Source organism: Acipenser ruthenus, chromosome 27 (assembly GCF_902713425.1).
Source record: "Acipenser ruthenus chromosome 27, fAciRut3.2 maternal haplotype, whole genome shotgun sequence".
Taxonomy (NCBI): Eukaryota; Metazoa; Chordata; class Actinopteri; order Acipenseriformes; family Acipenseridae; genus Acipenser; species Acipenser ruthenus.
The window spans coordinates 2,820,120-2,837,349 of NC_081215.1; the positions used below are offsets into that span (position 1 = coordinate 2,820,120).

Here is a 17,230-nt window from a genome sequence, read left to right on the forward strand (position 1 = left end):
TTCTCCCGCAGATTTTAACTGAGCTGGAGCACAGCGGGGTGGGTAGAAACAAAGAGCAGAGTGCTAGGATGCTTGGGCACCTGGTCTCCAACGCGCCTCGCCTTATCCGACCGTACATGGAGCCCATTCTTAAGGTACCTTTGTAAACTAAGCAGACTTCAGACAGCCCATCGCTTTTTACTGCCTTGCCTTTTTGCCATATGACTCCCGGTACACATCTGTTAAAGTTAATGTGCTGCATAACCTTGTGACACACCATGTTTGTGGAACAGTGAAAAGGAAATGGGATAATATTATGTTTGACGAGCATTAATGCTGAGGGTTAAAGTTGATGCTGTGGTTGTGGGAGAGAGGGAATGCTCTTTTATTGTTTGGGATTAAATGTAATAATTTAAATTTGTTATTACATTTTTAATTTGTAATCATGATAGAAAAAACAAACCAGCTTTGTTGTCTGTTCTGTTAGTCTTTGTAAAGATACGAAAGTGTTAGGAAATGGGAAGATAAGAGATGACAGAATGTAGCAGTGGTCAGCTAAGACCCTGGTCTCATTCTTTTGAATTGTGACATGGTTTAATCTTCCCTTTTACTGATGTATATCTTGACCGTCCCTCTTCCAGGCTTTAATACTGAAGCTTAAGGACCCTGACCCTAACCCTGGTGTGGTGATCAGTGTTCTAGCCACTATTGGGGAGCTTGCTCAGGTATGGTAGAAAGCACATGGACCAGCAGGCCTGCACTTTGCAATCATCGGCTATTCATGTATTCTTCCACCCGTTTAGAGTAACACTCTAAAACTTCTGAAAGTTTCCACATAGTAAAAGCATAGCAAAGTGTAATGAAGCACTGTAAAGTATAGATAAGCATTGTAAAGCCCAGAGAGGTATGGCAGAGCAAGTAAACTATGATAAATGCATAGTATAACAATGGGAAAAGCATAGGCAAATTTACTGTAGGGAACTTTTATAAGGGTGTAACTGTGTGAGATGTACATTTACAATCTGAAGCAAACTTTATTTAATTTGAGACTGCGTTAGTCCCCTCCCCTGTCCATTCTCATTTCCAAGCGAATATGGAATTTTGGAAATAAAAATCAACACAGTGAGGGATTTGTAGTATTTGGCATATTGGGTAAGCATGTATCTTCTTCCACTGGATAGGCCTTTTATGCTTCTAGGTATACACTTACACTGCAGTTAGGTGTGAAGCAGGCGAGATCCAGGGAAAGCTAGCATTAGAAAACAAAGGCAGCGGAGACAGCAGTAGAGTAGGGATCAGCTACAAGGTACAGTATCCTAGCACCAGCTATACAAGCACAACTCAGGGCTATTGAAGTTGGAGACGCCTAAAACTAGATCTGTTTTTTTACATCGGTATAGAATAGCAAAGGCTTCATTTACATTGCATTTAAAAAGAAAAAAAAAAGATTAATTCAGTTTTCTGCATGTTTTCCAGCACTTGCTGAGCCCGTGGCCGCAACACGTTTGTTTTGACTTGAAATCGTTTCTTTTTTTGTATTCCGCTCTTGCTTTGAATTGTGCTCGGCATTTTTCAATTTTTTTTTTTTTGTTTGTTGATATCAATTTTTACAGCATGCTTTAAACTGGTATTTTCATCCAGCCGCTTTGCAAGAGCCTCAGCTTGTCGTCTCAGTAAGTGTTTTCCATTGCAGGTGAGCGGTCTGGAGATGAGGAAGTGGATGGATGAACTCTTCCCAATCATCATGGACATGCTGCAGGATTCCTCTTCCCTGGCTAAAAGACAGGTAACACAACCAGGATCATTCAGTCATCCGTACATATTTCCGCTGAGTGGGATGAAATCTCCACCTTTACCAGGTAGAACCATACGCTTGTTAGAGAATTAGCCAGGGTGAGAGGGAATCTGGTCAGTTTTTAATTCCCTGTATTGGGGTTCACTCAGGACACCAGGGCTACTGTGTCTGTATGCGCTACATTCTCTGTTGAAATGTGTCATTGAATTTTATTCCTGCATTTCTAAATCGAGCACTGTTGAGAGTTTTCTAGATCTGAATGATTTTGTAGAAGTCTGCTGTGTCCGAGGTACAAAACCAGCTTCATCTTCTGTTAGCGCGGAACTATAGAAGGGGAATCGGACCAACAAAAGACAAGGTTTAGAACCAGGGACAGAGACTACTGCAGTGGTGTCCAAATCATTGACTTCAAATGTCTTCTGCTTTCCTAGTCCTTTATTTGTAGCCAGGATCTCAAAAAATTAAAGTTAAAAAGAATGTGACCAATCTCTGAATGACACAGTAGTTGCCTATAAGGCACGTATTTTTCATTTCTATCCAGGCAGTCCTTATTACTTTACCACTAAGTATTGTTTTATCCTGCATAGGTAATTGTTCCTGTCGTAAAGCATACACAAGCTGCTCCTTGACAAGCCGTGGTGAACTTGGGAAGTGAGGAAGAGAGCTATAAAATGGGCAATCAAACTACAGTCATACCCCGGGATGCTGGCAGGAACAGCCAGATAGAGATACTGAACCAGTTGAAAATTATTTTAGCACTAGGGGGGACCTGATCTACGTAGAGTTTGGCAGCATAAACATGGATTATTGCTGTCAAATTCCCATTCACAATAAGTTATAGGCTACTTCTTTTCCCCCTATTTTCAGATTCTTCTTGGGAGTACTTATCTAGTAGAGCAATTTTGTTTCAGTTTAGTGCAGAAATGGCCATTTATTTATTTTACCTAAAATACATCTTCATGCATTTTTCATCAGAATAACGCTAGCTAGGCTGACACTTCTATAGTGCAATCTGTGTGTGTGCAGAAAATTAGATTTTTTTTTCTTCTTATCTTGCTGTTTTGTATTAAGTTGTATGCATTTATTAACTAACGCAACACACCTGTGATGATTGTGTCATGCAAAACAAATAGGAGTGAACCCTTATCTAGTACAGCAATTCAGTTTTTCTGTTCAGGTTCAGAGCAGGGATGGCAATTTCTAGTTAACTAAAATACATCTCGGAGCCTCATCATCCAAATAAGGCTAGCTATGCTGATGTATTTATATTGCTATATGTGTGCAGCAAACGTGATTTTAAAAATCTAACTTATACTTAACATAGATGTATCAAGTTACATGCATTTCTTAACTATACTGGAACAAGCTTATGAGGTTTGGATCATGCAAAACAAAGCTTCTTCTGTTCTTGTGATGTCAGGTGGCTCTCTGGACCCTGGGGCAGCAGGTAGCCAGTACTGGCTATGTGGTGGAGCCCTATCGCAAATACCCTTCACTGCTCGAGGTGCTGCTCAACTTCCTCAAGACTGAGCAGAACCAAGGGATCCGGAGAGAGGTAAGGGAATATCCAGCTGGGCACACAGTGGCACGGAGAGAGAGCTAGGGGCAGTGACGATATTAAGGGGAAGTAGTCCTATTGCAGTGTGCTCCCTAGACATTGTCACCCTACCTTGTAGGGTAGGGGACACATTTAAGACGGAGCCTTTGACTTATCAAAATAGCAAGAACATATGGCTAGATCATAAGGTGTTCATCAAATCAGTTTTTTATTTTTGTATTTTATGATATATATATATATATATATATATATATATATATATATATATATATATATATATATATATATATATATATAATATATATATCATTTCTAGTTTCCCTCCTTGCCTTGCCCCTTGTGTCAATGACTGCCTCACTGTGCTTGCAGGCTATCCGGGTGCTGGGTCTCCTAGGTGCCTTGGACCCTTACAAACACAAGGTGAACATCGGGATGATCGACCAGTCAAGAGACGCTTCAGCCGTCAGTCTGTCTGAATCCAAGTCCAGCCAGGACTCAGGTACCAATTATTATAGTGGCGTACTAGAGCAGCTGAAACCCAGGTCATTGTCTAAATTAAGTCCAGTATTCTGAGGCATCCTATCACCACTGTAGCTAGATGACCACCCTGCTGAGGCATCATACACGTGAACCTGGCATCTGAACATGTAATTTTAATCAGAAGTTTCACGGAGAAGGAGGCAAAATTAATAACTATTAAAACATGATCCTCCATGGAGAGACTAGCCTGCACTGTGCGATGTCTGATTCTCATACCCTATTCAAACAGTGGCCCTATTCAGACACACAGCTGTTCAGATTAGCTGAGTAGACTCCAAGGTAGGATAGAATTAATCTCTACAGCTCGTCTAGCACTCTAGCAGTGGTGTCCAGCGCAGTGCAATTCAATTGTAGTCTGATTGAGAATTTGCTTACCTTTTGCATTACACGGGCTAATAGTTTTAGCAGTTTTACATCGTAAAAATGAGCAGCCTGGAAAAGTGAAATCTCCTCATTCAGGTTTCCAGTTACAGCCAGTGCAAGTGCTTTGGAAGTCTTGGTAATGCAATCTCTTTTCAGCCTGCTGTGCCTGGCCTCTTGCTCCTTCAGTAGTCTTTCTTTTAATATAGAAAGCATTCTAATATAGAAAGCATGTTTGGTATAATACGAGGTTGTTCTCCTTGCAGAAGTCATTCAAATAAACATGCAACAGTAACATCTCATGTTGTGGGAGGTCCTGCCTCTTGGTTTACAAGATGACTTGAGTGAGCCAATGTCTGAGCAAGTATTGAAACCCCTGATCTCCTGACTCCTAGTCCTCAGTACTAGCCATTGTTAGACCTCACTGCCTCCTATAATCGGGTGAAAAGTAAACCGCACACCCCCCTGTAACCAGATCAAGTTCAGCATCCAAACCACAGGGCTGTTTACTGGGAGTATCCGCCTTGGCGAGATCTTATTTGGGAGAAGTTTTTCGTTCTATGAGGTCCTACTGTGTGACCTGATGCAAAATTGACTAACCTAACTTCACTATCACATTTGGAATAGGCTACAACATTTACACAAACTTTATATACATATCGAAAAGAGGTAGATTTTATATTAGTGCTTTATAAAGATTTAAATATGACAATACTTAGACCTGCCACTGTTTTTAATTATTAAAATAGACCCCAATATTTCATGGGTTAAAATGTAGCTTGTGGGGGTCTTTGAATTCCACAACCCCACACTAAAAATCATTATTTGTCTATGTCAATAGAAAATGAAATTCTGTGCAGGTGACATTTATAATGGTATTGGATGCATTACTATGAGTTGCTGAAACCAGCAACAGGATTGGTTGGGCGCATTAATAACAAGTCTACGTGGGTTTTTTTTTTTTTTTGTTCTTTATTTTTTTCTTTTACGTAAACCTGGAATCGGCTAGTGTTTTAGAGCAGAGAGGGATCCTGTAATCAGCGCAGTCAAAATAAAAGGTTCAGTCATGGACGGATCTCATATCAGCGAGGGATTATTGCTGGTATTTGTATGAGACAGGTGATACTGTTTTCTGTGTAATGAAGAAGCTTTCTGACAAGGTGGTTAGACCGCATGAACCCAGTGGACTCTGTGCAGGGCTTGCTGCTTGCGGTTTGGATTGCAGGGCTGTGTGTCGGCACTGCCGTTGGGGTGTATCTCCGTCGCACGTCTTGGGGGCCCAGTCCAGACTAGAGGAGGCAGTGTAGGGGAGAACGTCATGACTGCCGTCTGTGTGATCCTCAGATCCTCAACAACAGCCACTGACTTGACTTGCGGGAGGTAAAACCCAGGCAACTGACACTGCTTCAGACTCCAAGCACCCCTGCGTGCTCACTGGAGTCTCATCTTGAGTCGATGTGATGGGGAACTGTGGCAATGTGCCCCGCCCCTGTGTGCATATTATGTGTTGTATGGTGCGTGCGTGTGTAAATGTTGGTGTGTAGTCATTGGTACACAGGATATAAACGGGTCTGTGTTTCACGTGTATTTAAAAAGTGTAGATTTGTATTTAGGCACGAGGAGGGCACAAATCACTTCACGTGCTGGTTAAATGTAATATGTAAGCACGGGGTTGCACAGAATTAATTCACGTGCTGGGATTCAAGTGAATAATTAATTAGTAATTGAATCCCAGCACAACAGTATATATAGACACATTTTCTTTCACTCGTGGTTGGGTGTTCGGTGAGTGGAGAACGGGAGAGAGAGAAGGAGAAAATAAAACAAAGTAATTAGAAGTGTTTTCACTCACCGTGTTTGTTCGTCTGTCTGTTTAAGTGTAGTACGTTTTGTTTGTCTTTTTATTTTGGCGTATAGTGCCGTGTCCCATGTTTTGTGTTAAAACCTTTTATTTTCTGTGCTGTTTATTAAATGCTGAGCGAAAGCATTCGCTCAGCTCCACCAAACCACACCTCTCTGTCTGTTTATTTCCTGCTTCTGGTCTGACGCCACCCACTCCGGCCGTCTTTGTGACAGGAACCTTGTGGAATTCGGAGGGTCAGTGACTTAGCTGGCATGGCAAGAAGAATCTCCCTTTCCCAGACTAGCTAATTAACTGTTACAGCTCTATGGAATTGCTTTGATCAACCTTTAACCCTTGTGTTGAAAGACATACTACTGAAAATGCATGGTTATCAACAATACTTAGCCAAGTATTTAGGAATTAAAATCATATAGCTATTGATGCCTTTTGCTATGTCTTTAATTGAAGTGAACTTTTCTGTAGTCCTATTTCCTGGTGCGCCACACACTGTAAACTCAGCACACGTGCATCTGTGTTTTTCAGCTGACTACAGCACCAGCGAGATGCTGGTGAACATGGGGAACCTGCCCCTGGATGAGTTCTACCCAGCCGTTGCCATAGTTACCCTGATGCGTATCCTGCGGGACCCCTCTCTCTCTAACCACCACACCATGGTGGTGCAAGCCGTCACCTTCATCTTCAAGTCGCTGGGTCTCAAGTGTGTGCAGTTCCTGCCACAGGTCATGCCAACCTTCCTGAATGTCATTCGAGTGTGTGATGCCAATATCAGAGAGGTACGTTACAGTGGGAATGTAGCAGGAGCAAACAGTGCAAGAATTCACCACTTTTAGCTACACACAGTCCGTAAATGCAATCTTCTGAGATAAACCAGAGCAGACTTCTTGGGAAACTTTCCCTTTCCTGGTTTAATGTTAAAACACACAATAACCATTATAGGTTTATAAGTGTATCTAAAAACTAGGACTATTAACTGCTTCATAACATTGCACTAGTGTGTGTGTGTGTATGTGTGTTCGTTTCTGTGTATTTCATTGAGAGACATTTCTTTATTTTGCCTTCTTGTAAACCATTCTCACGTTAACACCAATTACAGTTATTTTCATTCGGGGATGCTGCAGGTAGATTTCACTAAAACATGACATGCCAGCACCAGTTTATATTGGAGATACAACTTTGAGATTTACATGACGGAATAATCGAAGGTAGCAATGCTCCTGAGATTTTAATGGAAACCATGTGTGTAACAAACCCTTTGGACTCTATGTAGCAGCGTGTGTTTTCTGAATAGGATAAGACCAACAGTATAAAACTTAATTGCCGCTAGTAGTAAGTACATTATAATTCTGAGCAATACCTTTCTAGTTTTATGCTGTTCAAATAGTTTTATTCCTTTCAGAAAATGTGCCCATGCACATGTTGCTAAGTAGAGCAGAAGTTTGGCTTTGCCTATAGGGGATTACAGAGTGTATAAAGTTATGTACAGAGTCATCTGTGCAAAATCAGCAAATCTAGACACATTTCCTTGGCTCACCATCTTCAAATGTTACGTAATTATCAGCATTGTGTCAATTAATCCGTCATACTGGTGCTTCTTTTTTCTTTAATCTTTTGATCCACAGTTGGAGGATCTAAATTCTCCCAGCCTTTAAATATTTTTAAGTCTTGTCAAAGATCAAATTTAACAGATGTGTTTTTTTGTTTTGTTTTGTTTTTCTCCAGTTCTTGTTCCAGCAACTGGGAATGCTGGTTTGCTTTGTCAAGATCCATATCAGGCCATACATGGATGACATTTTTACCCTGATCAGAGTAAGTCTGCTTCAGTGTTTGTAATTGATATCCTGCATGTGCTTTCAGTTAGCAAATAAAATTCTTGTTGCATCCAACAAAACACTGAATGAGGACATTTTCATTGCATTGAAATTGAATAATATTTTCTTGACAATTAGGTGTTACTGAAAACACTGGATTTACGGTTATGGACTTGGTTTTAATAATGTAACATTCCTAGTTTAATGTTCGCTTGTCATCACTCAATTAACATGTTTAGGAATTCGTCTCCGTGGGACCAGAAACGCTTTATGAGCTCTGACTGATTATGCAACCCTGGGTCTGATTCCCTTAATAATCTATTAATATGAAAGTCAGCGTTGCTTTTGAAGTTGGTATGGAAAAGCATTTATTGGATTTTTGTTGGCAATTTCTGCCGATTTTATTTTGTTCTGGAATGTAAAGGCTTTTCTTCAGTTCGTTTCTTTCCTTTTGGCACGGGGTGGGGGTGGGTGGGGGGGGAGGGGGGATGATTTATAATGGATGTGATCGTCGTCCATCTGGGAATAAAACAAAAGATCTTTTCTTTTGTTTACCGCCTACTAAAGAGTGATACTTTCCATACCGTAATCATTTAAGAATTGCACTGGACGTTTGCCCCATTAGTCTAAGTGGCCCCAGAACAGGAAGAGTAGGATTGGTGAAGTAGCCAATAAAGGTTTTGCAAGAAAAACAGTAGAGAATTATCCCTCCCCCCTCCAAAAAAAGTACAGTAATTTTCCCCCCAAATCTTTCTTTATTAGTATTAATTAAAATGTACCACCGTTTAACTGTCCCCTTTTCAGGAATACTGGACCCCAAACAACCCTATGCAGAATACCATCATCCTGCTGATTGAGCAGATCGTGGTGGCTCTGGGAGGAGAGTTCAAACTGTACCTGCCACAGCTCATCCCTCACATGCTGCGTGTCTTCATGCATGACAACAGCACGGGGCGCAGCGTCACTGTGAAGGTGAGGAAGGCTGGGTCTGGGGTGCACTTCACTGGAGAGCCCCTACAGCAGGGCTCTCCAACCCTGTTCCTGTAGAGCCCCAGTCCTGCAGGCTGTATAGGTGCCATCAATAGCTAAAGATCTGGAACACATGTTAATCTTGACTAATTTAGCCAATAATTGGTAAGTAGGAGCTCGGTTGAAATGAAAACCAGAAGACCCTGTAGCTCTCCAGTACCAGGGTTGGAGACCCCTGACTTGTAGTGTTTGCAAGAAACGCATTACTTTAACTTTGCTTTATCCCGTATGGTATGTGTTGCAGCAATATATTGAAATCAATGTTATATATGTGTTACTTAACAATGCTTTTCAAAAAGTAATGCTAACCTTAATGCAGGAGTGGTCAATGTTGGCCTTGCTGGTCCTGTTCTAAATGGTTTAATTGAACCAGTTCAACCTCCATCCAGACCCTAAAGTAGTTAATTATTTAATTTTACCTGTTAAACCTGGAGTGGAATGGCCCTTATTATCTTAGCTTTTTCTGCCAGGTATACGTCTTTTATTTCACCCCTGCAAATCAGATAAAAGTGGGTTGAGGCAATACCCTTTACACGGTGGGTATAAAAAAAGGATTTGTTTTTACTGTATTGCCTGGTTAGGCGTTGCAAATATTCCCCTAAAATGCATTGAAATCTTTCCGTTCCAGTTATTAAACGCTATTCAGCTGTTTGGTGCAAACCTGGATGATTACCTGCACCTGTTGCTTCCACCCATTGTAAAGCTCTTTGATGCCCAGGATGTTCCGCTACAGGCTCGCAAGTGAGTATTAGCAGAGAAGAATGGATGAAGATAGTCATAAATATGAAAAGAATTCAATTTTGGAGCAACCGAGCCACTCCGAATGAATGAACAAAAAGTATTGTAAACGGTTTGTTCATTTGACTAGCATGTCTTCAAATTAAAGTTGACGTGTATGGACTCCTTTAGCATATTTCAGTTTTAAATTCTCCTGGTCCTAGATTGATGAACGACTTGTGACTGGACTTGGATGATACAATCCAGTCCAGAGAGCCAACCTCAGATGATATCAGGAACAAAAACAGATCATTCTGTTCAATAGTTTGATTCCAGTACCCTGCAGTCCTGGTGATGAGTGAAGCAGATTAGTTACTATAGTCTGGCAGGCTTGAGGATCAGTCACATTTCCCAGCATAAAATAAAAATAAAACTTCTCTTTCAAAATAAAATTACACAATGTTATTATGTGAGCAATAACTTTCTGAAAAACATTCCTGAATCCTTAATAACAAAACTGAATAACGTGCCTGGAATCTTAATGTCCAAAGCAATACATTTTTCCTTGTATATTGCATTGGTTAGATCTATATGATGAGGTGTTGGTGTGTTAGGAATGCTCAAGTAGTAATATTAAGGCAGTCAAGCCTATTATTTCTTGGTGTATTTTCATATTCATTTACTGCTCATGCAATTGTGACAAAGCTTACATTAATCTCTTGAGTGTTTAATGAGATTCAATTCCACATGCTAAAACTCTATAATAAAATCTACAATGGCACTGAAGGCTGTTGAGGAGCCTGTTTTAGTTTTACAGTTCCAATTACAATTGTATGTTAACTCTGTGTGTGTGTGTGTGTGGAATGACAGGGTTGCCTTGGAGACCCTGGACAGGCTGACCGAATCCCTGGACTTCACTGACTACGCCTCCCGGATCATCCACCCCATCGTACGCACGCTGGACGGGACCCCCGAGCTGCGCACCACCTCCATGGACACCCTTTCCTCTCTGGTCTTACAGCTGGGCAAGAAGGTAAGCCCTGTGTCCCTGCTGTGCATTGAGACGTCAGGACAGAATGTGCTATTGTTATCATATGCGCTGCAGTGGGAGGGGTTTGTCAGCCTGCCTGTATTTATCTCAGGTTATTGATTTTAAAAAGGAGTTGGAATTTAAAAACTGGAATTGACCCCAACCTTGCTTGGAACCAGCCATCTCACATAATCAAAAAGTCTAATTGACCTTCAGGAAGTGTGTGAATGAAAAGTGGAGTGCTCTACTGAGCTGTGCATACTATACCCTAGCATGTCTGTGTCCAGTGTATCATTTAAAATAGAAAGTGTCATATGACTCCTTGCGCTATTTGGCTCTTTGGCACTTTTTTTTTCTGGATGGTTTAGCCTTTGAATACCTTGTGTGTTTTTGTTCTGCAGTACCAGATCTTCATTCCTATGGTGAACAAGGTGATGCAGAAGCACAGGATAAGCCACCAGCGCTACGATGTGCTCATATGTCGCATTGTCAAGGTGAGGACTTTTGGGAGATTAATAGGGGTGTCTCTCTGTAATCTGTGGTCATTAGAAAGTTTAAAAAACAACTGCATAACTGTAAGAACCCCGGATCTACTAAAGTACGTGCCGGTAGGTCGTACACTTCAGGTTAGTTCCGGTTAATCCTCAACCTGCAGTGTTGCTGAGGTATTGTGTTGGTGTGGCCTTGCTGATGAGCTCTGGTTCTGTGTGTGTTTGTTTTCTGCAGGGTTACACGTTGGCGGAAGAGGAGGAGGACTCTCTGATCTACCAACATCGCCAGCAGAGAAGCAACCAGGGCGACATGCTGGTCAGCGGACCTGTGGAGACCGGGCCCATGAAGAAACTCCATGTCAGCACCTCTGCTTTGCAAAAGGTCAGCTGTCAAAGAGCGCAAGGGTTTGGATGTTCTTATTATGATGCTGCAGTGCATAAAATTTAAAAAAGGGTTCCTGTAACAAGTGTAAAGCAGCCAAGAGTTACCAACCAGCTGTATGTCCCAGGTGCCAACTACACATAGTGTTCAACCATTTCCTGTTTTTTTTTTTTCTCTGCATTTATAAAACGTATTTTGTGCATCAGCCTTTAGGAGATGAAGCCGCCTGTTTCCAGGGTTATGGCTTGTGTGCATCAACACAGCTGTGGCAGCGCTAGGAACAAAGGTTTTCTTGCATGTTTCTAAGCACTCCCCCGAGTAGGTTTATTATGAGTTGGTTTAGTAGAAGTAGTGTTACCATTACCCTATAAACTCAGCTGAACCCACGACTATTCCCGCTGTACCCGCAAGAAATCACAGCAGTGCACAGTTTAATATTTAGTCACCATCCCAACACAGACAGATTAAGTAGTCCATTAAAGATGAATGACATGTCTGCGCAGAGAATTATAACTTTACTCGTATATGACTTTAAGCCCTTCATTTAATGGGCTATATTTTAATAATCTCACCACATTGGCAAGATGCTTTGAATGATGATTCCACTGTAACCCAGAGATCCTTTTCAAAGTCCTTGTTCCCTATTTCCATCCTGTTCATTTTATACTTGGAACCTGGATTATTATGCCCAGTGTGCAATACTTAACATTTCTTAACATTTAAAATGTATTTGCCACAATAAGGTGGGGAGGGGATCAATGACTGCTAGGAACTCTTCTATGATGGCAAGAGCATCCTAATACTCTTCTGATTAAAGACAGCCAGCCAGCCAGCCACATCTCATTTGATTTCAGTAGCAGCTCATTGGTGTCGACAGCCATCCTCTTGGGGGGCAGAGCCAATGCATTAAATTCGTTTGACTTTTTACCTCGGCCAGTTCGATCCCAGTCTGGACACCCACTCTCTTCCCAACAGTACAAGATATTTTTAACACGACCTCGCTGAATCCAGCCATAGTAAATCAATTCCAAGCGCACATTCGAAAAGTGCAAGACATCTACACCGCATAAAGGTTAAAGGTTTTATTGTTACCTTGCCTCCCGGCTCAGAACAATACAAGCTGTCCTGTCTGCTTGCATGATACCCACATCAAACTCCGGGCTTGATCATCATCTAGCAGGCACACTTCAAGTAATGTCACTCCACTAGTTCATCAAAGCACCCCGGAAGATACTTTTCTGACCATGCTTGGGCGCTCTCCAGAATTAACATCAAGGGGGCTGAAAATGATTGCACACACAGTGACTTTAAGGTTCTTATAAATGCAACACCAGTTGGCTGGTAACAGTACCTAATCATCAGACTAGTTTGTTGACTGTATAAAGTGCGCTGTTGTGTACGGGCACGTGCCAAGATGACCAGGGTGTGTGTGCCTCTCGGATGATCTCATGAGTGATGAAACCATTTTGTATGGGTCTCACTAGTAGGATGGCAACAATATTTGTCCATCTGGTTTCTCATAAAATGAGTTTCATTAGTTTAGGGGTTGCATCTTGGCTTTGCATTAGCTTCATGTGGAAGAAATGAGCTGAACTGGATGACTTCGTACTTCAGCTGTACTCTTTCATGGTAGTGGTGTGGAGCTGTTAAAAGCGGATATGAATCTAAACTTGGGTGTGAACCAGCTGTCCCTGCTGCATTGTGACACAGCCATTTCTCATTGCACCGGTGGGAATGGGTAAGCAGCTGAAAGGCGTGAGGAAAGTAATTGTTTTTTTCGGGTTTGGGTTACAGGCATGGGGAGCCGCCAGAAAAGTCTCCAAGGACGACTGGTTGGAGTGGCTGAGACGGCTGAGTGTGGTGCTGCTGAAAGAGTCCTCCTCCCCAGCCCTGCGATCGTGCTGGTCCCTGGCTCAGGCCTACATCCCCCTGGCCAGGTAACACAGTACTGCTTTATTGCTTCTGCTGCCAACACTTTTAAAAGCTGGCTGCTCACAGTTGCCAGAAGGGTTTTATTTATTTTCTGTGTTAGAGCAAGCATGGCTTTAACACATCTTGTACAATTGAATTGGGATTAGACTGAAACCTTCATAAGAGCTTCCTAGCTGGAGAGCCATGCATTATTTTGTGATCTGAGGAAAACTACAGGAGCACTTGATGTTTAGAGCACAGTGAGGAGTTGCACAGTCATCAGCTCAGCGTTATTGTATGTTCAGCTGATGTTGGTTAGATACCCAGATGGGAAATTCTTAAGCAGGAGTGTAAAGATTTGAATGTTTTTTGCTTCTTTTTAAATTCGATTTGGATGTGTCGGAATTCCAGATCACAGAAAGCTACATGCTTTCAAAATGGAAAAATAAATTGTGGCTAAGAATTCAGAAAAAATCGTATCCATATGTCTTTTAAACAGACCAGGGGGCGAATAAAATGGGATGAGATGCCAAATTTCAATGCCTTGTTATGGAGGTCGGCATATGAATTCCCAGCACCTTGAGACAAGTATAGCATGATCACCTCCATGTGTTTGCAGGGTCAAACATGAATAAATACGCATGACTGTAAGTTCTTGTGGTGTTGGAAACTTCGCATAAGAATCCTCAGACACACTGGGTAAGATTCTGGTGTAAATGCTCCCATTTAAAAACTAGTTTTCCGCACTTCAGCACGATGGATCGTAAACATGTGGTGCGAGTTTGTTGCAGCTTTAGTTTGATGTTCGTAATTTTTGTCTAAAGGAGTGTCACGGCTCATAAATCATCCTTTTTATATGAATGTATTTTTAGAATGTGTTTTTAAAATCAGTACCATCCTTATTCTTTCCACAGAAAGGTAATTTCTCGGTTGTAGAGTTATCTAAACAATACAATATAGCTGTCACAATGTCTGCTACAGAGAAGGTACCGCCAGCACTGTTGAAAGGTTACAGCACACAGCAACAATATGAACTGAAACCAAGTCAGGAAAGATGACAGGACTATTAATACAAACCTGTATGCTTCCCTTTCCCACAGAGACCTGTTCAACGCTGCCTTCTTGTCCTGCTGGTCGGAGCTCAGCGAGGAGCAGCAGGATGAACTGATCCGTAGTATCGAGCTGGCTCTGACCTCGCAGGACATTGCAGAGGTCACCCAGACCCTGCTCAACCTGGCTGAGTTCATGGAGCACAGTGACAAGGTAATGGGCTCTCCTCCACACACAGAGGGGGGGGCTGTGACCCCAGCACTGCAGCTGCCAGGGCCACTGAAGCTTCTACTCCAGCTCAATAAGTCACCGCCGTTCCAGTTACTAAAAACTAACCGTTCAAAAATAAAACCGAACCCATCTGGACAGTTTATTTTAGTTTTGTAATGTTAGTTCTGCTCACTTTAAACACCTCCATCGCTACGAAAGCTTTAAGGTGTTTGAAATACATCGGTGACCTCTGCATTCTTTATAATAAACTGTCACGCTTTTAACCCTGCGTCCTTAAATGAATCACAGTATGTGTATTTTCTCACTGTTAAGGCTCTACAGTTGTAGTGTTTGGTGCACCCATATTGGCGAGCCACAAGGCAAATTCCTAAAAGCCTTGCAGTGTGAGGAGCTTCATTGGAACAGCATGAGAGTGTGATCTCAGATGATGAATCATTATCATTCTTTTATTCTACTGAATGTATGGGTTCATTTTTTATGTAATAATATACAACGAAGCCTAATATAAATGCTTTGTTAAAAATGTCCTATGACTTCTGCATTCTTTTCAAATAAGTTCAAAACCCCAATCAAAACACTATTTTTTTTTTACCCCATTATTTTCCGAAAATCCCCAGTCAAATGATTCATTTAACTTGAATTTAAACTTATGAATCATGCATCTGTTTTGTAATTGTGAAAAATGTAGAAAATAATTGACTTAAATACTGTTGTGATTGTGAGAAATGTGTTTCCTTCCAAAATGAACAGTTTATTTAATCCTGGCCATTGGTGCTTGCCAGTGTTTTGAAGGAAATTCTACATAAAGGAGGTATTCTTTTCAACTTCTCAACATAAGCAGGGCCCAAAAGGTTTCATTTCAAACAAATAAATTACAGGGCTCAAAATCAGGATTCGGAGAAAACAATTGGACAGTGGGCTGATTTAACTATTCAGAATTTTTTTCTGTAGTTCTCTCTGCTAAAATGCATCCCTTGACACCAGTACAGACCAACACATAGGAGAGACTTACGCCTCGTTTGTACTGCCAGTATAGCTGAGCTGAGGTGTAGCTGGAGGGTGTTTCCACTGACGCTCAGCTGTACCTTGGCTACAGAGACAAACTGTTTTGAACAACGACAGCTGTTTTCCACCGCTTTTCTCTTATTGCATGACGAAACCTCATTAATAAGACAACTGACAGCTGTGTAAAGACCTGAAGTAAAAACTGCTTGTTTGCATATATTCAATCAATCTCACAATCCAACGTGAACTTTTACTGCCACACTGTGACCTTTTACTGCCGCACTGACTTCCTTGGTCAGCTATTCCTGACAAAATTACACTGGAACACAGATTTAACTACACCTCGCCCTGACCGTGCAGCTCCGCTGTACCTGGGGAAAGGCAGTGGAAGCGAGGCATAAATGATAAAAGGGTTACAGAAAACAGAACTGTATATGTAACGTAGTGGGTTTTTGAATCCTTTGTTCACTCCTTTGCAGGGCCCGCTGCCCTTGAGAGATGACAATGGTATCGTCCTGCTGGGCGAGAGAGCGGCTAAGTGCCGGGCCTACGCCAAAGCCCTGCACTACAAGGAGCTGGAGTTTCAGAAGGACCCCTCCCCTCTCATCCTGGAGTCCCTCATCAGGTAGGTGCAAAGCGATTCACCAGCCGCACACAAGGGCTCGGAAATGTGTTTCATTTGCAGCGTTTTCACCTTCCCAATTCAGACCTCGGGTTTGTAGGCAGAGAGATTCAGAAGTGGAGTTGTAGCTGCATTGAAGTGTACAGGTAGGTGTTTATGTATGCTGGTTTGTGGAGGCCCTGTTTGCCACGCTGGGGAAACGAAAAGGGCATTTTGTCATTGGCAGAAGGGTTGATAACCCCTGTGAGCTTCTTTGACATGAGAGATGAGACCCATCTAAAGGACAGCTAGTGTGACAGCACACAACCTCCCGTGTGCTTGTTGGAGGAAGATTTTTAAAACTATCCCCAGGCAAGGTTATAACCGTTTGACCTTTTGGACTCGGGATGTGGGCTCCCCACTGAGCCACCAGCATTCCTGCTAAAGAATAAAACTGAAAGGAAGTAGACCTTTAGTGTCGGTGGATATTAGCTTCGGCCAGTTAACAAAGTCAACAATAAGACAGTCAATGGCTGACTTGAGGACTTTTTACTCTCTCTGATCCCAAATGACTGGAGCTGAAAACGGAAAAGAAAAGTCACACATAACCTGCCAGAGCCCTTGTTCCTGTTGTTCCCTGTTCATCAAACGTTTGAACACCATACCGCTAAATACTGCGCGTTTGAAAAGTAGCATTAATAAATTCCAAATTTTTACTGTCAAAACTGACAGATGTTCCTGCTGTCAGTGACTTTTCCCTGTTATGACTTCTGGCTGACCCCTTGGTAATATTTCTTTTGATAATTAATGACACGGGCCAGGATGTTTAGAAACACTTGCTATTTCACTCTTAGTGGTTGGACCAATCTTTTGCCTCTC

The 17,230-nt window shown here is 41.9% G+C and overlaps 1 protein-coding gene across 2 annotated transcripts in view; it reads left to right on the forward strand.

The window, feature by feature from the left end:
• Nucleotides 1-17,230, forward strand: part of LOC117432299 (serine/threonine-protein kinase mTOR) — a 79,995-nt gene that overhangs the window by 8,539 nt on the left and 54,226 nt on the right. For both annotated transcript variants that reach the window (XM_059002656.1, XM_059002657.1), the window contains exons 14-28: nt 12-134; nt 621-704; nt 1,673-1,765; nt 3,195-3,329; nt 3,702-3,831; nt 6,619-6,869; nt 7,816-7,902; nt 8,709-8,876; nt 9,562-9,674; nt 10,521-10,683; nt 11,082-11,174; nt 11,407-11,553; nt 13,348-13,490; nt 14,565-14,727; nt 16,230-16,375. In XM_059002656.1, coding sequence (XP_058858639.1) covers nt 12-134; nt 621-704; nt 1,673-1,765; nt 3,195-3,329; nt 3,702-3,831; nt 6,619-6,869; nt 7,816-7,902; nt 8,709-8,876; nt 9,562-9,674; nt 10,521-10,683; nt 11,082-11,174; nt 11,407-11,553; nt 13,348-13,490; nt 14,565-14,727; nt 16,230-16,375 — 2,039 coding nt within the window. The remainder of the gene's footprint in view (nt 1-11; nt 135-620; nt 705-1,672; nt 1,766-3,194; nt 3,330-3,701; nt 3,832-6,618; nt 6,870-7,815; nt 7,903-8,708; nt 8,877-9,561; nt 9,675-10,520; nt 10,684-11,081; nt 11,175-11,406; nt 11,554-13,347; nt 13,491-14,564; nt 14,728-16,229; nt 16,376-17,230) is intronic.